The 23,891-nt window shown below is 42.4% G+C and overlaps 2 protein-coding genes across 2 annotated transcripts in view; both read left to right on the top strand.

Annotated features, from left to right (window-relative positions):
• The window catches only part of TDP2 (tyrosyl-DNA phosphodiesterase 2), a 276,571-nt gene that overhangs the window by 234,060 nt on the left and 18,620 nt on the right, over positions 1-23,891 (top strand). The window lies entirely within an intron of this gene.
• DCDC2 (doublecortin domain containing 2) overlaps positions 1,201-23,891 on the top strand; it is a 142,935-nt gene continuing 120,244 nt past the window's right edge. The window contains exons 1-2 of the mRNA XM_052649238.1: positions 1,201-1,493; positions 5,963-6,017. Coding sequence (XP_052505198.1) covers positions 1,201-1,493; positions 5,963-6,017 — 348 coding nt within the window. The remainder of the gene's footprint in view (positions 1,494-5,962; positions 6,018-23,891) is intronic.

Here is a 23,891-nt window from a genome sequence, read left to right as displayed (position 1 = left end):
GATGTAGGCTCCTTTTCTTGCTACAGAATTACACACGCACCTGGTAGGGACTCAAAAATGCTGGGTTTTTCTCTACACCGCTGTATCCCCCAACTTCTAGCACAGCGCCAGGCACCCAGCAGGCGTCGGTTTATAGAGTGACAGCTTGATACTGCGACCCGGGCTTCCTCTTCTTCCCCCTAAAACACTCACTTTTTCGAGTCGCTCCCGGACGCCGAGGGCAAAGCCCAAGGGATCCGCGAGCGCGCCAGGCCTACTTTGCCGACTTCGCTCCCTGCGCGGGGCTGCAGTTACTATGGAAACGGCGGGAAATAACAACTCCGTTCCCCCTGGGATGAGGGAGGCCCGCAGAGACAACGGCTGCGGGAGGAACAGCAGCAGCGACGCGCGGCCCCCGGCGAGTTCACCGCGGTGCCAGCCGAGCCGCAGCGCCGTGCCCCCGCCCCACCCCCACCCCGCCCTCCTGTGTCGGTAGGTACCCGGGCCGCGGGCGCCTCCCGGGGACCTTGCTTTTCCCCAACCCCCGCCACCTTGGGACTTGATTGCGCGCTCCTGTTCGCTGTGTTCAAAGGATGCCCACGGGAGCTTCGCTGGGGGCGGCGCAGGTCTTGGCTGCGGGAGGGGCGGGGGCGAGGGGTCTCGGACGCTCGACTCTCCTCTATCTAAGTGCACTTTAGGCATTTATTTCCCAGCGAGGAAAAAGCTGGGCAGTTTCAGCGCAAACCCTAATTACTTGATTTCGGAAACAAACAGGAGATTGAGAAGTGGGAGCCAGGAAAGAAGTTTCGGCATATTTATAATTATATAGTTCGTGCACGTGCTCTGTGTTCCCACCTCTCTCCCACCCGGGCGCACGCAGTCTGCCTGTTTCGCTCCCCCGGCGCAGCTCCGGTGCAGAGGTGGTTACACCTGGATTCCGCCGGTAGCGAGAGAAACAGGTGTGTGCGCGCACGGCGAGCGCTGATTGGTGGTGCAGACTCGGGTGAACCACTTGAACGTGCCCGGTGAGTCCTGCAGCGGCAGGGTCTCCGCCCGGTGGACGCCGGGCGCGCGCTGTTGCTTCGCGGTGACCCGCGGGCTTGTCTGTTTCGCGTTCGTTTCAGGACGCGACCCCGCGCCGCGCGTGTGCGGTGAGGCCGCTGGGGCAACCGCGGTGCCTCCCCTCGGAGAAGCGAGCCGCGCGGGAGTCCCGAGGGGAAGATGAGCCGCACCAGTGCCAGGTCCGGGCACCTGTCGCAGCCGGTCGTGAAGAGCGTGCTGGTGTACCGCAACGGGGACCCCTTCTTCACGGGCCGCCGCGTCGTCTTCCACGAGAAGAGGGTGTCCAGCTTCGACGTCTTCCTCAAGGAGGTGACGGGCGGCGTCCAGGCGCCCTTCGGAGCGGTTCGGAACATCTACACCCCGCGGACCGGGCACCGCATCTGGAAGCTAGACCAGATCCAGAGCGGGGGCAACTACGTGGCCGGGGGCCAGGAAGCCTTCAAGAAACTCAAGTGAGTCCGTCTGTCCCCGCCGCCCATCGTTTCAGGGGTTGCTAAGGTGGAGAGGAGCAACCCCCATCTCGGTGGGCTCAGGGGCTGTGGCTGTGCGAGTTGGTGGCCCTCAAAGCTCCCGCTGCAGTTGCATTACAGGTTGAAAGCGTGGTTGGAGAAGAAAGCTCACTTAGGGAGCAGTAGGAACAGATTTTAAAGGTGTGATGATGGATGAGAATCTTTAAAAAAATGTATTCAATGACTAGCTGTTTGGAAAGAGTAGCACATACGTCATGTTAGATATTTCTCATTTCATGTTCTTTTTCCACTTTTTTCTTGGGACCTATCATTTTATTTTTAATTTTGATTAGAGTATAGTTGATTTACAGTGTGGAAATCTATCAATTTAGTTGAAATAATGTTCTTAAAAATGACTGGGAAAAACTGGATACTGAAATGTCACCAGTGGAGAAAGTGCTCTCTGCACATTCTCCTCACTGTTGAAATTCTTTAGACTTCCATTCCGAGCAGAACTGACCACGCCCCACTTTGTGCTGCCCCTCCTCCCACCACCTGTACATTAAGGCGATTGCCTTGATGCTTGGAAAAATTAACTGGCTTGCTATATTTGTCTGTAAGCCTGTCACCAGATGCTTGATGGGTAAATCTTGAAGGACAGGGGTCGTTAGTGATGCTTGTCCCCAGTTCCTGGCTGGGAGCTCACTTACTGTGGGTGTTCAGTGCATTGGCAAACTGTGCCTTTGGTCTGTGAAGGGAACAGAGATAAGACACAACTTGTTCTTTTGGAGGTCACAATCTAACAGGAGACAGACTATGTGCACACCAGTAATTTTAATGCAAAATACAAAGGGGTGAGTGCAGTTGGAAAAGTAAAATTATATGGGAGTTGAGAAAAATTATTCCTCGTGGGGGTGGGTACTGTGGGACAGTTAGAATCTAATATTCCATGGTGTTTTTTTTTTTTTTTGTGCAGTTTTACTGAGGTAGATTTCACATAACATAAACCACAGTGGTTTTAGTATATTCATAGTTTTGCAACCATCCCCACAAACTAATATTAGAACATTTCCATCACTCCCCGAAGAAATCCTGTACCTTCCCAATTTCCCCGTCTCCCCTTCCTCTGGTAACCACTGATCAGTAGTGATTAGTTTCTCTGTCTCTATGGATTTGTCTATCCTGGGCATTTTATATACAGGCAGACCTTGCAGATATTGCATGTTCTATTTCAGACCACTGCAGTAGTGCAATACAGCCGGTCACAGGAGTTTTTTGGTTTACCAATATATACAAAAGTTGTGTTTAAACTATACTGCAGTCTGTTATGTGTGCATATGTCTAAAAAAAGTACATGCCTCATTTAAAAAATATTTTATTGCTAAAAAATGCTAACCGTTATCTGAGCTTTAAGCAGGTCGTAGTAGTAACATCAAAGATCGCTAACCATAGATCACCGTAACAAATACACTAATATAAGAAGTGTGTAATATTGTGAAAATTACCAGAATATGACACAGAGACCTGAATTGAGCAAATGCTGTTGGAAAAATGGCCCTGATAGGCTTGCTTTATTCAGGGTGGCCACAAACCTGATTCAATTTGCAGAAAACCACAATATCGGTTAAGTGCAATGACACAAGGTCTGCCTGTAAAAGTAGTCATATGTGACTTTGTGTGTTTCTGTCTTCCTTCACTTATTTCATGTTATAAAGGCCCATCATGTTGTAGTATGTATCAGTACTTCCTTCTTTTCATGACTGAATAATATTGTGTAATATAGCTATAGCACATTTTGTTATCCTTTAATCGATTGAAGGATATTTGGTTGTTTCACTTTTGGCTATTATGAATAACGCTGCTATGAACAATTATGCGTAAGTTTTCATTTCTCTTGGGTATATACCTAGGAGTGGAATTGCTGGATTGTATGATAACTCTGTAGTTAACCACCCCCACAATAGTTTTTAATGTATTTTAATTAAAAGTCACCTTGGGCCTCAGGATGGCCAAAAAATCTTTACCATAAAATCTGTGCTTGTGAATTCTGGTTTTAACTGTATAGAACTATTTCCCTAAATATCACTAAATTTGTGTAATATAGTGCCCATGTGTTTGTTTCAGTTGAGTTCTAAGTGTTCTGCTTTTTGTTATGCCAGATATTCTTTTTATGGGAGGTGAGGGATGCATTTGGCTCTAATTTCCCTTCTCTGAAACCTCCTTTAGTATGCTTTGTCTAACTTTCTTAGAAAAGCGCTACATGAAACTATGTTTCAAAGAAACTTAGAATTAAAACTGAGAATCAGGAGACTTGAGACTGAGCCGTTTATTAGCTCTGTATCGTTGTGTAGTTCAGTTGATAATCCTTGTGAATTATCAGTTTCCTAATACAGAAAAGGGACATAACCATTCCTACCTCAGAGGGTTATTGTAGAAAGTAAATGCTGTGGATGTGAAGGTGTTTTGTAAACACCAAAGTGTTCTACGAAGGCAAAGCATCTCGGTGTCCAGGCTCTTTCATCATATACTTCATTAATTTTTAAAGTTAAATAACTTTCATATAAAGCAATTTCATGGGGATGGAAACCTGCTTCAGAATCTATTAACAGCTCAAAGTTCAAGGCTCACTTTAATAATAATTCATATTCTCCTTTGTTTATTTAGCATTACCAACTCAAAAGATAAAAACATGTACAGTTCCAAACCAAATAGAAAGTGCACTTCAAATCATTCTTTACACACACACACACACATACATATATAATAAGAGATTTACACGGCTGTTTTTGCTTTTCACTCACACACAGAAACCCAGAGTTTGTTATAACAGTGTCCATGGTTTATTTTCCATGCTGACAGATGAATAATTTATTTGTGTTAAAGTGGTAGTATCTATGATTATAGTGATAGAAGCCAAGAAGATTTAAATGCTGAATATATTTGCTGAATATACAACTAGCAGTTTTCAGTTGATATAACAAATTAGGAAACTGGCAGAACAATGGAAAATCCAAACATATTGAGGGTAATTCATGTCAGGTAGACCCCATGATGCTGGGTAAGATAGCCATGGTGGAAAATATTTTTCAAATGAAAATGATCAACTTTCTTCTTGAATATCTTTTACTCATATTTCTTCTAAAATTTTTGAAAGCATGATTAAACTTCAGGTAGCTATCAAACTGTTTATTTTATAGAAGAGACATCTAGAGATTGTTATTTTCCACAAAGTTTTCCTTATGCATTTTGGGAAGTTGATCCTATTGCATTAATCCGGTGGATCTGAGATGACTTTCCCGCACATGACAGTTAGACTGTGTTGTTATTTTGTCAGAAACCAGTCCCTGAAGATTTCCAAAAGACCCATTGTATGCTAAACAGAGGGAGAATTTGCACTGTCTTATGCAAGTAATAACTGTTTATGTAAGGGAAATAGATGATAATTTCTAGAGGCATGATTGACTGAAGCGTTCTATCCAAAAAACAACAAAATAAAACGTAGCCAAAATTAATTCTGATATAAGCTTTTTTGGGGGCATCTCAGCAATTATGGTAGTTGAGGTAGAGAGTGTCTCTTTCTATGGTTGTAAATTAAATGCTAGATTTATATTTATTTTTAATATTAAAACATTTATTTAGCACCTTCTGTGTATGAAGCACAATGGGACCAGATCACAGTGATGGATATATAGCTTGGAAGTTGACAAAGGTATAAAGCTTTTAGGTTGTGCTTATGCTATAGCTAAAGAATGATCAGTAGTTAATGTATATAGCAAATAGTAATGGAATAATAGGGGTAATGGGACCAGATCACAGTGATGGATATATAGCTTGGAAGTTGACAAAGGTATAAAGCTTTTAGGTTGTGCTTATGCTATAGCTAAAGAATGATCAGTAGTTAATGTATATAGCAAATAGTAATGGAATAATAGGGGTCTCCAGAGGTTAACTAGTTCACCCATCTGTCTCTTAGCTGAACCAGAGCCTAAACCATCCCACATGGCTGAGCATTTCTGGATCATTAAAGTGCTCTCCTAGGGAAAAACTTTCTCAGCCTTTCATAGTTGTTACTCTAATGCATGGCATCTGTACGACTCTCTTTGGCCTAAAGTCTGTGATTCATAGAACCATTAAGGAGCTTTATACACAAACTGCTCTTTGTATCAAAATTGATATAAAAATGAGAAATAATGTATATGCAGTAAGTAGCTAGCCATGGTGGGGAAAAATGTTCCACAACAGAACTATGTATCTCTAAGGCTTCAATTTCATTCAGGTTTAGAGTAGACATGTGTCAGCTCTGAGAGCCATTCCTGTGACTCTCGTGGCTTTAAATTAGTAGCGATTGACTTTTGCTTCTGGCTTAAGCATTTCCTATGGCTTTCTTTACTTTTTAATAATTTTTAAAAAGAAATTTACATAGCTGGTTCAAAAGTAATAAAAAGAATCCTTATTCTTTTTATTCCCCCCAGTTACTTGGACATAGGAGACATCAAGAAAAGACCAATGGAAGCTGTGAGTACAGAGGTAATGCAAGTAATAGTAACAGCACCGCTTTGTGTTTCTCACGCTGTTGTCTTTTAGAGATTTGGATGGCATTCTGATCGTAAGAGATGAATTGTCTAATGTGTATGAATTGGACATTACATGCTTTAAGGCAAAGATAACTCTTCCTTTGCACCATTAGTGAAAACAAACAGGCCGAGTAGTTGTCCTCAGACATATAGGACAAGATACAACATGCTCTTATTCTCCCATTTTCTAGCTGTGTATTATCTGGTTGGAATCTGTAGGCGTTTTCCCTGTCAAGTGAGAAGAGACTGTTAGTAACCGTGATACCAGTCTTTGCCAAAACTACCCCCTGCACCCCGCTCCTAAACGACTCCTGACAGCTCAGTGTAGGATGAGCTCAAGTAGGATCACCCTGATTGACCCGGAAGCTTTCAGGGGAGCGTGTTAAGACTTGCTGTAATATCAGGAAAACATCTCCATTTTAACTGGCATTCAAGTTCACCTGAGCAGTGGTCACCAAAAACTGACATGAAGACTGGCAATGAGCCTTGAGAAATAGGTGTTCCTAACACTACATTCCCAGAGAAGGCAATGGCAACCCACTCCAGTACTCTTGCCTGGAAAATCCCATGGACAGAGGAGCCTGGTAGGCTGCAGTCCATGGGTCGAAAAGAGTCGGACACAACTGAGCGACTTCACTTTCACTTTTCACTTTCATGCATTGGAGAAGGCAATGGCAACCCACTCCAGTGTTCTTGCCTGGAGAATCCCAGGGACGGGGGAGCCTGGTGGGCTGCCATCTCTGGGGTCGCACAGAGTCGGACACGACTGAAGCGACTTAGCAGCAGCAGCAATACTATGTTCCAAGTAGCACCTGGGACCTCTAGTGGAATCATCCCTGGTGAGTATTCTACTGGATGGATTCTTAGCTCATGGATGAAAAAATAGATTAAAAGCAAAGTTAAGGCTACAGCCTTAACTGTTCCAGTGAGAGGGAAAAAAGATAGTTAAACCCAGACTGGGATTCTGTTCACCAGACCGGACTTCCCTCTCCCATTTTAACCCCCACATTGTTGATTGCTCCTGGTGGGTGTGTTCTGCCAGTGAAGAAATGGTTAACGATGAAAGGAGGTCTTCCTCTTTCGTAGTGCTGCGAAATATCTTCAGCGAAATATCCCCAGGGAATGTCCTCAGCTCTCTCCATTTCCTCTTATACTGTGTTTATGCCCAACAGGATCATATAGGTCTCTCTAGAAAAAAACACATAGGAAAATATTTTAATTGTGCAATATTTTTAATAATGTGAGGTTAAGTTCATTATTTAAATAGTTTGCGAGAAGAGGTGGTAATCCCAGACATTGTTTAAGTAATTAATATTGTTTGTACTTTTGATTTTCAATGTGTGAAATGAATTGACCCAATGTGTGAGAAGCTGACACAATGTGTGAAAAGTTGAACATGAATGTGATAAGATTTATAGCTTAAAATAGACAAAAATAGAAAAATTTCAGGCGGTTCTTATGTTACAGGGAGAGAATGACCGATGGTTAGAATCTGTAGCAAGTGGTAAAAAAAGACATTAGGAAATTAGTTCCGGATATAATTTTGTTCGAAGGCCACACAACTGGTTGAAGTAAATCACCTTGCTTGAGGTTGGTGACTAAAGCCGACTTTCTGCAACAGAATTTAAAATGTGTGAATTCCTAAAAAAAGTAGGAGTGTGTATTTATTCTGGATTCTAGTGCCTTTGATGAAGACATTATGCCTGGAAAATGCAAGAGGTGTGCAAAAAGATTTGGGAATATACTTAAAAAAAATATTAACCTTAACAGAAGAAGCATTCACAAGGACTCTATAGTTAATTAATTATTTGCTAATTGTTCTTCCACTTTGGAGCAGTAACTATTGATTTCTCTTTGGGCCAGTGCCCAGGGTACACAGACAAGATTTTGATTTATGAATACACACGTTACATGTGACAAACCCACCTCTCATCTCCAACTAGATGTTAGCATCTCTCCCTGTTCTGGAACACCACATCTCTCCCACTTTACTTCTTACTGGTGATACCCACCCCTTCTTATTTCCTCTAACTTCATGGGATATGCTGGAGCCTTTCATATCTCCATCCTTCCCCACACAGTCTTGCAAAGGGGAGCCAAAAAGAGACATTTTGAGGATGCAAAGGAGATGGGAGGAAAAGGTAAGAAACTGTGACCTTCAGCACTTTCCTTTACCTACCCAAGTCCCCCCTCTCTCTCTTTTGTTCTCCCTGCTCTCCCCCCAATCTTTGCTTCCCTTGTGGGTCAGCTGGTAAAGAATCTGCCTGCAGTGTGAGAGACCTGGGTTCTATCCCTGGGTTGGGAAGATCCCCTGGAGAAGGGAAAGGCTACCCATTCTAGCATTCTGGCCTGGAGAATTCCTTGGGGTCGCAAAGAGTTGGACACAACTGAGTGATTTGCACAATCTTTTCTCCCAGTCTGAACAGTGTTTTCACTTCCCTCACTGTGCATTTCTACTCTATTTATTTATTTATTTTTTTGCCTCACCTTTGCTTGGCAAGCCAGATCTTAGTTTCCCACAAAGGGTCAAACCCATGCCCCTGCAGTGGAAGCTTGGAGTCTTAAGCACTGGATCACCAGAGAAGTGCTATGCATTTCCAGTCTTGGTCTTCACAGAGACCCTCCTCCCCAATGTCCACACCACGACCACACTCAAAGCCTGCTTTGAGCAAAGGAAGCCCTGCTTTCATTGTCAGAAAGGGAGAGTTTTGGGTTCTTGGCATCCAAAACAGGGAAGCTGAATGCATTTCCCCATAGAGATCTCACTGTCACTGTTGGTTTTATGGCCTTATTGCTGCTATTTTAGGTGGAGCATAGGTCAGAAAAGCTTTCATGGGCTGCACTGAGAACCTCACTTTTGTCTGTGAAATTCTTACTGGGCATAAACACCTCCCTTTTTTTCTACAGGTGATTTACCATCAAACTTATAGAGTTACAGGAGACGCAGGTTTGATCCCTGGGTCAGGAAGATCCCCTGGAGGAGGAAATGGCAACCTACTCCAGTGTTCTTGCCTGGAGAATCCCATGGACGGAGGAGCCTGCTGGGCTACAGTCTATGAGGTTGCAAAAGAGTCAGATTCAGCTTAGTGACTAAACAACAACTATAAGAACACAACATGTTATAGTAGAAGGACCTTCACAGTTTTGTAGAATGTGTGGCCTTGGGTCCCAGCTGTGGTAGTTAGATTTTCACATGTGGAAGGAGCACCCAGCCAATGGGTGCTTGGAGTCAGTAGCATTCCTCCCCTCCTCCCAGAACACCAGAGTCCATAATACAATTTGGTTCTTTGTTAGATGGTTAATAATTTAGACGCAACGGTATCCACTTGCTGACTGCAAGTCATGAAATGAGGCATGCCACCTTGATGTCCTAGGGTCTGTTGTGGTTTCTGCCATTACTTTTCTGTTCCATGAGGCTCATTGTTGAAAAGACACTAAAAGGACATCTAGTCCTTCTCTGTACCCATGTCATCAGGACAGAAAAAGGCAGAACTCTAATGCATCCATTCCACTAACCTGAAAGAAGTATGTGGTCTTATTTGGCCAATACTTTTTGTAACAGGAAGAAAGGAGAGAAAGCAGGAAGATGGATGGAGAAGAAAAGGAGATGGGAAAAAGGAAAAACAAAAAGGTGGCTGGTGGTTTGGACCTGGTCCAAAGTTGGGCAGCGCTGTGGGTTCTGAGCCAATGTCCTTTCCTTTGGAGAAGGCAATGGCACCCCACTCCAGTACTCTTGCCTGGAAAATCCTATGGATGGAGGAGCCTAGTAGGCTGCAGTCCATGGGGTCATGAAGAGTAGGACACGACTGAGCAGCTTCACTTTCACTTTTTACTTTCATGCATTTCTCCAATGCATGCAAGGACATGGCAATCCACTCCAGTGTTCTTGCGTGGAGAATCCCAGGGACAGACGAGCCTGGTGGGCTGCCGTCTACAGGGTCGCACAGAGTTGGACATGACTGAAGCAACTTAGCAGCACCAGCAGCAGTCCTTTCCTTTCCTCTCTACATATAGCTCTTGCTTTTACTAACAGCCAGCTCAAAAGATCTTCTAGGCTCTCCTTGGACTCCTGCCTCTATTCCCCTGTCATTGTGTTGAGCTGTATTTTCATCTTTCTTCCCACTTTCCCTGTTATCAGTGGTTTTAATGAAGACTGTTCTCATCTTCTGACCTTGGTGTTCATCCCTTTATTTATGTCCTCTCAGTCCTCTCTTTGCCTCCTTTCACCTCTGCTCTCTCTCCAGTTTTAGATCTCATTCTGTGCTTCCATGTTCCAGCTTCCCCCTTGCCTCTGTCAGGGAAGCAGGCAACCTCCTGCACTGGGAGCCTCTGGTCTGCATGTGGACACCTTTCTTCTTCCTTACCAGCCCGCACTGTCCTTTTAGCCTTTTGCCTTAACTGAAGGAGGTTCTTGATTTTCTACTTTATCCACTTAGCTTTCACGTGACCACACTCCCATACTGTGCAGCATGGTAGGCAGAGGGCAGGGAAGCAAGATTAACAGGACATACATAACCTCTTCAGTTCAGTTCAGTTCAGTTGCTCAGTTGTGTCCGACTCTTTTCGACCCCATGAACTGCAGCATGCAAGGCCTCCCTGTCCATCACCAACTCCTGGAGTTCACCCCAACCCATGTCCATTGAGTCGGTGATGCCATCCAACCCTCTCATCCCCTGTCGTCCCCTTCTCCTCCTGCCCCCAATCTTTCCCAGCATCAGGGTCTTTTCAAATGAGTCAGCTCTTTGCCTCAGGTGGCCAAAGTATTGGAGTTTCAGCTTCAACATCAGTCCTTCCAATGAACACCCAGGACTGATCTCCTTTAGGATGGACTGGTTGGATCTCCTTGCAGTCCAAAGGACTCTCAAGAGTCTCCTTCAACACCACAGTTCAAAAGTATCAATTCTTCAGCGCTCAGGTTTCTTTATAGTACTCTCACATCCATACATGACTACTGGAAAAACCATAGCCTTGACTAGAGGGACCTTTGTTGTCAAAGTAATGTCTCTGCTTTTTAATATGCTATCTAGGTTTGTCATAACTTTCCTTCCAAGGAGTAAGCATCTTTTAATTTCATGGCTGCAGTAGCCATCTATAGTGATTTTGGAGCCCAGAAAAATAAAGTCAGCCACTGTTTCCACTGTTTCCCCATCTATTTCCCATGAAGTGATGGGACCAGATGCCATGATCTTAGTTTTCTGAATGTTGAGCTTTAAGCCAACTTTTTCATTCTCCTCTTTCACTTTCATCAAGAGGCTCTTTAGTTCTTCACTTTCTGCCATAAGGGTGGTGTCATCTGCATATCTGAGGTTATTGATATTTCTCCCGGCAATCTTGATTCCAGCTTGTGCTTCTTCCAGCCCAGCGTTTCTCACAATGTACTCTGCATATAAGTTAAATAAGCAGGGTGACAATATACAGCCTTGATGTACTCCTTTTCCTGTTTGGAACCAGTCTGTTGTTCCACGTCCAGTTCTAACTGTTGCTTCCTGGCCTGCATACAGATTTCTCAAGAGGCAGGTTAGGTGGTCTGGTATTCCCATCTCTTTCAGAATTTTCCACAGTTGATTGTGATCCACACAGTCAAAGGCTTTGGCATAGTCAATAAAGCAGAAATAGGTGTTTTTCTTTAACTCTCTTGCTTTTTCGATGATCCAGCGGATGTTGGCAATTTGATCTCTGGTTCCTCTGCCTTTTCTAAAACCAGCTTGAACATCTGGAAGTTCACGGTTCACATATTGCTGAAACCTAACCTCTTACCTCCAAGAAATTTACAGTTTTGCTGAAAGGACAGATATGTGAACATTTCCAGTACTGCGTACTAAGCAATTCAGGGGTCCAACCCTGTTTGTGTTGAGCTATTTATTTCCAATGCTTTCAGCTATCAGGTGGCAACAAAGTCATCCATGAACTCATCAAAGGAAAGCATCATTCTTGACTTGGAGTTGTAGCTGCTGCCGGCCGGCTCCTCCATGTTGCCTCCATGTAGCGAGTCCTTTAGATTACGACATTCTTCAGTGGTTATTTAGGGCCCAAAATCTGTTTCGCTGTGTAAGAGGCCCTGAAGCACATTCTCTACAGCGGTGACAAGCAGACAGTGTGCAGAGCACTTAGGGTGTGCTAGGAGCTGTGACTCACTAGATGTAAAATGAGTACTTTCAGGAGTTTGGAGTCTAGAGGATGAGACAGGGAAGTTAGTCAATTATTATTATTGAGGGCACATGTGCTGGGCTGGAAGAATGTTTAGAGGACTGAAAAAGGGTGGATGGGTTTACATAATCCATTATCCATAAGTTTATGGATTAAGTTTAAGCCACTTTTGAAACGGTTTCAAATATCTTTCATTTTTGGCCCACTTTTCTTAGCTTAAAGTTTTGAGAATGTCCCTTTCTCCTCCTTGATTAAGGAGGATAATTTAATATTTATGTCTGTATGGGGATCACAACCTGTCTCTAATAAAAATAGTGAAAATCAACTGGATAGAAAAGCAAAAAGGCAGCCTTGCCATGAGTCAGGCTCAGAGGACAGACACACCCCAGGTCAGCTGTCTGTGCTGTCGCCTTCCAGACTTCTCTGTCTATGGGATTCTCCAGGCAAGAATACTGGAGTGGGTTGCCATGCACTCCTCCAGGGGATCTTCCCAACCCGGGGATCAAACCCAGGTCTCCTGCATTGCAGGTGGATTCTTTACCGTCTAAGCCACTAAGGAAGCCCAAGAGTACTGGAATGGGTAGCCTATCCCTTCACCAGAGGATCTTGCAGGCAGATTCTTTACCAGCTGAGCTACCAGGGAAGCCCACAGTTAACAGAGAACACTGCTTCTCCCAGTCCTGCTCTCTCGGTAAGATGCCCTAAGGGCCTCCCTTCCTGTGATTACTGCATTCTTGCAGATGACACTGTAGACTTGCTGTACTGCTCCTGTATTTTACTGGACATCTTTATTTTTTGGCCAGGCCACACAGCTTGCAAGATCTTAGTTCCCTGACCAGGCGTTGAACCCCGGGCCACAGTGGTGAAAGCACCAAGTCCTGACGGCTGGATCGCCAGGGAATTCCCTACCCGGCATCTTTAATTGCTAAACCGCCCTCACCTCAGAACAGCCCCTAGTTAATCCCCACTCGTAACTTCACCTCCAAACTGCCCTCAGTCCAGAAGTGAATCTGCTTCCTCTAGACTCGCTTTAAATCCTCCAGTGAGAACCCAGACCTTAGGAAAGATGATTCCCTTTGCCTCTTTCTCAGCATCATTTTGTGACTTCTCCAAGTGCCATCCCCCACTGCACCAAATCAACAAATCTGATTTTGTCTGACTACAGATTTGTTCCTGTTTCTGATAGTCTTCACCTGATGAGGCTTTAACACATGCATCAGAGCTGCTGGTTAGATTGTAGTCTCTGGGAGGTCTGCTCATTCTGTATAATACTTAGCATTAAGAGGCTGGTGTGTGTGTGAGTCGCTCTGTCGTGTCCGACTGTTTGCGACCCCATGGACTATAGCCCACCAGGCTCCTATGTCCATGGAATTCTCCAGGCAAGACTACTGGAGTGGGTTGCCATTTTCTTCTCCAAGAGATCTTCCTGACACAGGGATCAAACTCAGGTCTCCCACATTGTAGGCAGATTCTTTGCTCTCTTAGCCACCAGGATTCTCTAATAGGCTGGTAGTTGTTTTAATTCTCTATAGCTTTGAACATTGCTTATATAGTTAAGGGAGATATGTGTTTTCCTTGTGTGCCTCGTGATTCTGTGTTTCATGTATGAGTGGGATGTCTCAAATCACTTATAAGTCTTCATGGCCACCATCTAGCATTTCAGGGATAAAATTAGTTGTAATTAAACCTTTGTGTATTTATTGTCTCTTAGAATCTGCTCAGTCACGATTGTAGCCTGCCAGGCTCCTCTATCCATGGAATCCAGGCAAAAATACTGGAGTGGGTTGCCATTCCCTTCTCCTTTAATGTCTCTGGTGTACATTTATTGTCTCTAGTATACTTTGTGGAGAAGGCAATGGCACCCCACTCCAGTACTCTTGCCTGGAAACTCCCATGGACGGAGGAGCCTGGTAGGCTGCAGTCCGTGGGGTCATGAAGAGTCGGACACGACTGAGCGACTTCACTTTCACTTTCATGCACTGTAGAAGGAAATGGGAACCCACTCCAGTGTTCTTGCCTGGAGAATCCCAGGGACGGGGGAGCCTGGTGGGCTGCCGTCTCTGGGGTCGCACAGAGTCAGACATGACTGAAGCGACTTAGCAGCATCAAGAGTATACTTTGAAACTGTATTGAATGAATGCTATTTACTTAACAAGGATTTATTGTGTGCCTGCTATGTCCTCCCTGGTGAAAGGTTAAAGCGTCTGCCTCCAATGCGGGAGACCTGGGTTTGATCCCTGGGTTGGGAAGATCTCCTGGAGAAGGAAATGGCAATCCACTCCAGTATTCTTGCCTGGAGAATCCCATGGACGGAGAAGCCTAGTAGGTTACCGTCCACGGGGTCACAAAGAGTCGGACACGACTGAGCGACTTCACCTTCACCTTCACCTTCTGCTATGTCCCAGGGACTATATGCTTGTCACCCGAGAACCAAATAATGTGGCCCCTGTCCTCATGGAGTTGACTGCTCTTTAGCCGTCCTTGCTTGTCATGCCTTACTTTTAACTCTGCCAGCATTGATCTTTGTTGTAGGTCTTGTGGATTTCTTTAGCTCATAACCCTACATTTTAAGGGCTAAACAGTTTTTGAAGAAAAATCAGGGCTCTGTTTGGTTTTCTTCTTCATTTGCCTGCTCTTCTTCACCTGCTAGTGGAGAGCCAGTCATAGGTGCAGTAACAGCTAAACAGAGAGAGCTGGTCAGGTCTCACCATCTTCAAAGTGACCCATCCATGATGAAGTATGCTCTCTGCAGTTGGGAGAACTGCTATCTTAAGCAGAAATCTTCAGATTAAGATCTAAAGACACTAATGAATGTCTTCTCAAGGAGTGGATCCTCTTGAATACCCTTCTCTCATTTTATATTTTCATCAGTGGAGAATTTGGGTAAACTTTGTTTCTTCTTTGTCGGGAGGAGTGCTGCAGAAGAACCTTGGAGAGGAAGAAACAAAGGAAGTGAGGTTTTGAAACCTCAAAACTTGACCTGGTCTGAAACTGTGGGAGCATGTGTTGTACTTCGGGTCAGTCACACCAGTGAATGTCTTTAAGATTTTGAATATCATTATTAAAACTTCACATTTCAGTTTAATCATTAGGCATCATCTCCATAAAACATACTATGAGGTTTGCTACTTAAAGGCTTTGGGTTGGGAATGGGTTTCTAGACATCAAATCAGGTGTAATTATTAACCTTACTGTGGGAAAGCTTGGGACTCTGTGGTTTAACTCACTAATCTTTAGCCTTGGAATTCTAGGTTCAAAGAGGGGACTATGAAATAGTTAAACTCCTAAATGTTTCTTTCTTTAACTTGGGGAAAGATTTCCAGATTATGTTAGTCAAGTTTACTAATTTATCAAAACATCAAAGAAAATGAAACTCACTTTTGTGAGTTCTTCCAACAATAATTGAAGCCCTTTTCCAGTCTTTTATTTTACATCTCCCCCCATCTCTCTAACGTAACTGCAGAGTAAGAAGGATTCTTTTAAGGACAGCCAGTTCACATCAGTGGTGATGGTGATTCCATGGTGACTATGACCTTGCCAAGGCTCTAGGAAGACAGAATTTTCTTTTAAAGAACAGCTGACATATTTCATTTTTCTTTCACACTTTCCTGTCTTATCTCTTTTCTTGGTATTGAACTGTGTGTGTGGGGAGGGGGCGTGGGGAATAAGAGGAAGAAACAGAAGTGTTTGTGTCAACCTAGAAAATATTGATCTAATGAAAAATATCCATTAGTAACCCATATCATATTCAAAAGCAGAGACATTACTTTGCCGACTAAGGTCCGTCTAGTCAAGGCTATGGTTTTTCCAATGGTCATGTATGGATGTGAGAGTTGGACTGTGAAGAAGGCTGAGTGCTGAAGAATTGATGCTTTTGAACTGTGGTGTTGGAGAAGACTCTTGAGAGTCCCTTGGACTGCAAGGAGATCCAACCAGTCCATTCTGAAGGAGATCAGCTCTGGGATTTCTTTGGAAGGAATGATGGTAAAGCTGAAACTCCAGTACTTTGGCCACCTCATGTGAAGAGCTGACTCATTGGAAAAGACTCTGATGCTGGGAGGGCTTGGGGGCAGGAGGAGAAGGGGACGACAGAGGATGAGATGGCTGGATGGCATCACTGACTCGATGGACGTGAGTCTGAGTGAACTCCGGGAGTTGGTGATGGACAGGGACGCCTGGCGTGCTGCAATTCATGGGGTCACAAAGAGTCGGACACGACTGAGCGACTGAACTGAACTGAACCCATATCAGTTCTGAATAAAAGTTAGAAGCTGGGGTCTTAATTTTTCCATTAAACATGTGCTGTGGGATTGCTCCATATATCTTGCATTCTCTGCTTGGCATTTAGGTATGATTTAGAATGTCTATGAAATTGGAAGACATACAAATTAGAGCATGTTTATATTTTTTATTTATAGTAATAAGCTGTTCTAAGCAAAGACAGACATTTAACAAGAAAACATTTATAAAATGATTATCAGCCTTTTAGGAAAAAGTATGAAAAGTATCTAATAAAATAGTTAAATTGCTAGCTAATTGTGAATATTTAAAAAAATCACTTAATCGAAGTATTGAAATACTCTCAATAAGACATTTTATTTGCCCCCAAGATAAAGTCCTTTTGGCAACACCAACAGCATCCCCTGTGGAACAGAGAAGAACATCTTGTTCTTATGATGCATGAGATTTAGAAACACAGATGTTGAATTTTTAGGGATATGTATTATAATTTGAAGTTCTGCCAAGGTATACCAAACTTTTCATTGATGGATACTATGCACCTACTAGAAAATCAATACTTAGGTTCACATTTTATGGTAATTGTAATGAGCTTATTGCATTTTCTCATGAGTCAAAGGGACAATTCATGATGGAAGTATGATTTTTCCATGTGGTAAGAATAAGAAAATGTAACCAGATAGCAAGTATGGCCAAGGAGACAAATTGTGCTCAACCATTTATTGAATGCTGCTCAAGTATGCTTTTACATTGAGAATGTTTATCAAGAGCCTACTGAATGCCAGGCAGTGGGCTGGATTCTAGCCCCATGAAGACACTGAGTATGTACTAATCAGAAACAACAAAGGAATTGTCATTGGAAGAGACTGAAAAGAGTTTTGAAAAAGTATAAAAGGGTGGAAAAGTAATACCAGCGGTTGTTAATCTGAAGAAAGACAGCTATTTATTTAGACCTGATTAATAATTAGCTTCAATGCTTATAAAGAATGTGGTGACTAGATCATTTCCATCACAGCTGGGTACCAAAAAAAGGGGAAACAAAATTAAGCTGTGGTGTGAAGTTTGAAGGATTTCAGTCAGATTGAAAGAAAGATTTTAAAGAATTGGTAAAGATTCCTAGGCATTTATTGAAAGAAGGTGTCTTATCTTTTTTTCATCTATTTTAAAATATAAACCCCTTCATTCCTTTGGCTGGCACATTTCGCTTGTATACCAAGATGACAGGGTTAACTGAGGTTGCCCTCTCACCTAAGGTTTGGTGGGGCAGGTGGCTGTCAGAGTCTTCCTGGGAAGGCCAGGTTGTCACACTCCCTCATGGAGGCAGTTTGAATTGTCACTTTCTGTCATGATCTCTCAAGTTTCAGAGAGTTCTTCAGGGTCAATAAGCCGGTGGTGCTGTGATTTGCTGGCACTTTCAGTCAGAATTTTTAAAAAGCAAGAAAATCTAAAGCCGCACCACGAGAGTAGAGGGTTTGGAGAAGATTCCTGGTTTTGGAGTGTGATTTTTGTATTTATAACTAGAGTTAGCCTAGTATCCTGATAGATATAACAACCATCCAAAGAGATGTTTCTGTTTTCTTCCACACATGGTACATCCAGAAAAGAAAACCCGAGAGAATGATGTGTTAAAGTGCAACTCAGAGGAATCGGTAATAAGAAACTAAGCATATGAGGTCACCCTGTGGTGATGTTTCCGTTTTTGATTAGGATGTAGAAACGTGTCAGTTTAAATTATATTTCTCTTTAATTTAGAACAGATTTGCATGTGTGTGTGTTTACTCTTCTTTTTTTGAAATTAATTTATTTTCGGCTGTGCTAGGTTTCGTTGCTGGGCAAGCTTTCTCTAGTTTAGGGGAGTGGAGGCTACCCTCTCCTTGGTGGTGCACAGGCTTGTCATTGCAGTGGCTTCTCTCGTTGTTGAGCACAGGCTCTAGGCCCACGGACTTCAGTAGTTGCAGCATGCAAGCTTGGTAGTTGCAGCTCCCGGGCTCCAGAGCACCGGCTCAGTAGTTGTGATGTGTGGACTTGGTTGCTCTGAGGCTTGTGGAATCTTCCTGGATCAGGGGGTCAAGCCCGTGTCCGCTGCATTGACAGGCGGGTTCTTATCCACTGTGTCACCAGGGAAGTCCCGGGTTTAATCTTAAACACCTAACTTGTAGAAACTTTGTTTCAAAAACTCAGAGTAGCACAGAGCAGCGATAAATCCGTGGACTATTCCTGGTCGAGCAGCATGGTGAGCACACCGCGCTGATGAAGCCAGGGACTCGGACTCGGACCCCACGGTCCCCTCTCAATTCCATTAGGTCCTCGGCCCGAGATTGTCCCCCCAGTATCCAGCTGTCACCTCAAGTCTGGCGTTGGTTAAAGCATAGGTCAGAATATATGTGAGATTCAGCTTACATCTGTCACCATATTGGAGATCAACTAGAAAGGTCTGTGTCCGCAGGTAGTATGCTAACAGTCTTATCTTTATGTACAAAATAAAGCATATTTCACTGTACTTGAAAATGGATGGATGGAGGACATAAGGCAGTTTTTTTAAGGTTAGGGCGATTTGTTTGCATTTGTTTGATTACAGCATGAAGAATAAAGGCGTATCTAGCTTGGTCAACAATGAAAATTCCCATTTATAATTGTGAAAGACTCCAAAGCAGGCAGCCAGATCCAGCTCAGATGTCATCGCATGATTACATAGTTTGGATGTTTGGTTTGTTGAAAGAAGGTTGATTTCAGTCCACCTGTTAGCTGGGGCCAAAACTAGATGGTGAGGGCCTATGGGAGAGTGAAAACAAAATGGACGCAGTATATTTGCAATGTCTAATGTTTAATGTGGGACCTTTCTCTCTAGGAAATTTCTAATGGCAGTCAGTCCTTGATGCTTTGTGTTTTTTTCCTCCCTTTCTGGCAGTATTTTTGAGTTTCAAAGATTTATGAACCTCCATGCCTATCTTTGCTATTTCAAATTATAAAATGTAATGTAACCAGGCAGCCAACTTTTAGCAGTATTTATAAAAGGAGTTATAGAATGTTACCCAAGTTGTGTTTTGTAAATTATATGCTGATTGATAAAATGCCATAGTCACAGCTTGTTTTTCTAGAACTGAACAGAGAACTCAATTTCCAGTACTATGAGTTTTGTGTTAGCTTGCATGGGATCTCCCACAAATGATTTTTTTTTAAATGATTTTCAGTACCAAATTTAAAATTATAGATATATATATTTACCATAGCATAGAGAGTTTTTTTTTGTATGGCTGTTGCAAATGTAGCTGATTTTTCATGAACTGTCAATTGGCTAATATTTAAATTAGTCAAATAGTATGTGGAAATTGGATTGAATTATCTTTCCTCTAGCTGGCACTTCTTCTAATCAGGTCGCTATTCCCTTGTGTTAATCCTATTTCCATTATTTTATCAATAATATTAACATTGTCTTCTCTTCTTGCCTGTTATCTAAACATGCATACATAGATATGTGTATAATGAAGTACAGGCAATGTGATTTGCCACTGGGGTTTTCAGCATTTTTACTGATCGAGTCTTATTTATTCCTAAACTTTCCTCCTCTCCTCTGCTTTTCTAATTCACTTGCTTGTATAGAACCATATTCATATTATAGTTCCCTGATTAGGAATTTCTTTTTCTCTAGTTTATGGTATCAAGTTAGCGGAGTTGTGTGCATCAAATTTGGTGTCAAGAGAATATGTCCAATGCTTATTATAAATGAATTTATCCTAGAAAGGCAGTCTTGGTTATATGTCTAAGTTGTTATCTGTACCAGTGTCAGTTTAGCTTGTGTTCCAGGCCCTATGGGATTACTCCGAGTATATAGACAGAATTATAAAATCATAACGGCACTCTTTCTACTCCATCTAAATGATCCTAAAGGATTATGTTAAAAGAAGAAGGCTTTGTTAGCGGAGTCTGGAGAGGGGGAGTCTGGCAATGAGTTGCTCTCTGTCTCTGCTGTTATTTCAGTCCTCCTTGCATGTGGGAGGGTTTGGAGCTCGATGGAATGACACTAATCACAAAGTTTAGGGCTCTCACTTTTATTTTTTTAAACTTGGAATTGGCTTTTATTTATTTATTTTTGACCTCACCAAATGGCATGTGGGGTATCAGTTCCCCGACCCCCTGCCCTCTGGGATTGGAAGCACAGAGTCTTAACAATGGGCCACCAGGAAGTCCCAGCTCTCACTTGTTGATAGTAAAAAAAATTAATATCACAGATTTTTTCATCAGAAAATTTCTGACCATTGATTTATGTGCCAGGCATCATGCTAATGTGACTTACAACAGCAAAGAAGTCAGACAAGGCCTCAGGCTTCACGACGCTTGTGTAGTGGAGAAGACAGATAGGCAAGCAAGCACTTGTAATGGCATCTGCTGGATGGGAGAGGGCGGAAGGGACAGGGTGCTGGAGCGGCAGCTACCATTGGGAATCCTCAGAGCTTCCAGGAAGAAATGACATTTGAGACCTAAAAGAGATGAGTAGATGTCAGCTAGGCAAACAGAGGGAGGAACAGTATTCCCGGCAGCGGGAACAGCATATGTGAATGTCTGCAGATGAGAGATTATGGCACATTTGGAAAACTTACACATTCTGCTTGGCTGAAGCATGGGATGGAAGGGTTGGAAAAATGTATGAGCCAAAGAGACTTAGCAAGTAGAGAGAGACCAAGTCATAAAGGTTTTTAAAAGGAGTTTTGACTTTCTCCTAATACCAATTTGGAAGTTGTTGATAGGGTATCAGCAGGGAATTGATATGATCACTTTTGCTGCCCCAGCAAGGTTGGAGGTCAGGAGACTTAATGGAGATAAATGTGGTGCTCATGATGGGTGAGGCTGTGGAGATGGTAGAAGGATCAGAGTCGAGAGACAGGACTGTGACTGGTTGGATGTGGGGTGAAGAGAGATAAGTTGGATGCTTCTTGGGTTTCTGGCTCAGGCAACTGCATAGATAGTCATTGCCCTTCACTGAGATGGGGGAATGGTTTGTTTTTTGGTAACACTGACAATCAGACATATTTGAAGTATTAACTGTTTGAACATTGAGCCAACATAAAAAAAATGTTGGAAGATGCACCAAACCAGAACTTATTGTGAGTGTGAACATGTGTGTATTTTTCTTTACTGTGTGCTTGGGTAGTGTTCTTCTTGCTGTTTAGTTGCAAAGTCATGTCCAACTCTTTTGGGACCCCGTGGACCTTGGCCTGCCAGGCTCCACTGTCCATGGGATTTCCCAGGCAAGGATACTGGAGTGGGTTGCCTTTTCGTTCTATAGGGGATCTTCCCAACCCAGAGACCAAACCTAAGTCTCCTGAATTGGCAGGTGAGTTCTTTACCACTGAGTCACCTGGAAGCCCTAGTAGAGCTCTAGATACTATATAAAAATTATCTAGTTTAATCTTCACAGCAACTGTATCAAGTAGGGACTGTTATTATTCCCATTTTATGGAGGAAGACATTGATGACTGAGACATGGTCTTATAGAGCTCAGAGTCAAGAGGAACTGTGAGTAAATATATTGTGTTAGTGCGAAGGGAAGCATATTCTACTGAGTTAACAGAATTTAATTGATGATGACGACCATGCAGTGTCTTTTTGCTCTTGAAAGGGAATTTGGAGGGCAAAGGGTTTTGTTTATTTACTGTACTTTGATTTAATAATGATAGAAAGAAAAAGATATACAAAGAAGACTGAAGGAAGTAAGTCCAGAAGAGAGGCACAATTTTCTTTTAATTTCCTTAATATCCTTATTTAACAAGTTATCATTAACCACAAAATTGCCTAGTTATTTTAGCTGTATTCTTAATTGACTTGCTTTTTTTTTGCCTTTGTTAATATCCCCTATAGTACAGATATTTATGTTGAATGTTTCCAATACAGTACTTGAAATGGCTTTGGCATGTCTACTCCTAAAAGGATTCCCACAGGAAACCAAAAATATCTTTACATGGAAATTTACTACAGAGTGGAAGAGATTGGAGAAAGAGATAATGAGCCAAGAACCATGAATGAGTTTTTAAACTTTCATCATGTTCGCTGGCAGAGGACCAAGCAAAGGTCACATTCTGATGGCTTAGCTACAATAGGGCTGATGAAGTGAACATCAGCTTTTCTCTCTTTGTGTGGCTAGTGGTGTGGGGTCTACCTCTCTCCCAGCTTCCTGTGGTGGGAACTGTATTCATTCATACAGAAAGTGCATTCAGATGCCCGAAAGCCAACATTTGACAAATAATTGTCACACATCTTTAATGGTCCAAAGCAGCATATCTTTTGTTTCTGCCAAAATCAATGCTAATGTTTCTTAAACCTCTGAAAACATACACATCCTCTTCTTCAGAAGGAGGTTACCCATAGTCTCTTTATCTACTGTATCTTGTTCCTAGTCAGGATATCTGGATGATGTTCTTTCTTTTCCTAGTTCTACTACTTTCTCAACTCAATATTTTGATATAAAGATAATTACTATTACCTCATATAAGTCAATGAGATAAAGGGGGTGGGGAAGATGCAGTGATAGACAATATCCAAGATATACATGACATCACAAGAAAAGAAATGAAGGTATTTCTTCAGAGAATCATGAGACTACAGATGGTATTCATGACTTCCTTTCCTACCATCCTTAGCTGCCTGACCAGGGATTGAACCTGCACCCCTGGCACTGGAAGGGGAAATCTTAATCCCTGGACTGCCTGGGAAGTCCCTCATCCCTCTCACCTTTAGTTAACACTTCACCTGCTTAGGATTCTTAACCAGTTGGGTGGTCCAAATATTTGTTCTGGAGGGATCTGAGCTCTTGGTAATGTTGTCATTACAGGATTGCTGATGCCTTCCATAACTTCACTGTTTTTTAAAAGAACTATAAATTACATTTAACATACAAAAGAGAAATCATAGCTACAGTTTGTAGAACAATAAAATGAACATCTGTGTGCTACATTCAGCTTAAAAAACAGAACAGAATATAGTTAAATCTCCTCTCGTCTCTCTCTCCTTAGTCCCATTTCTTGCTTCTTTCCAAAATGTAAACACTATCTTGAATTTTATATTTATCCTCCCATTGCCTTTTGTTTTCCTTAATAGTTCTACTACATGTGTATATAATCCTAAACAATATATAGTTAAATTTGGAATTTATGTAAATGAAATCATACTCTATTTGCTCTTTTGCAACCTGTTTTTTTCCCTCAGAGATATTTGTGGTATTCATCCATTTAATTTGATTTTCTGAAATTTAATTTGTCAGTAGAACTGAGTAAACACTTATTACTAATATGTAGATTTATTTAATATTATTCATCTGATAAATTTGAACACTCACATGCAGATAATCTAAAAAAATGACTTCATATAATTATGAGGAAGTAGTTGAAAGAATTTAGATATTTCTAAATGTATTAAGTATTTTTATTATGTCAAAATATATGTATTT

This window comes from Budorcas taxicolor, chromosome 11 (assembly GCF_023091745.1).
Source record: "Budorcas taxicolor isolate Tak-1 chromosome 11, Takin1.1, whole genome shotgun sequence".
Lineage (NCBI taxonomy): Eukaryota > Metazoa > Chordata > Mammalia > Artiodactyla > Bovidae > Budorcas > Budorcas taxicolor.
Note: the sequence above shows the minus strand (reverse complement) of the source record. Positions and strands in the feature narration are given on the sequence as shown.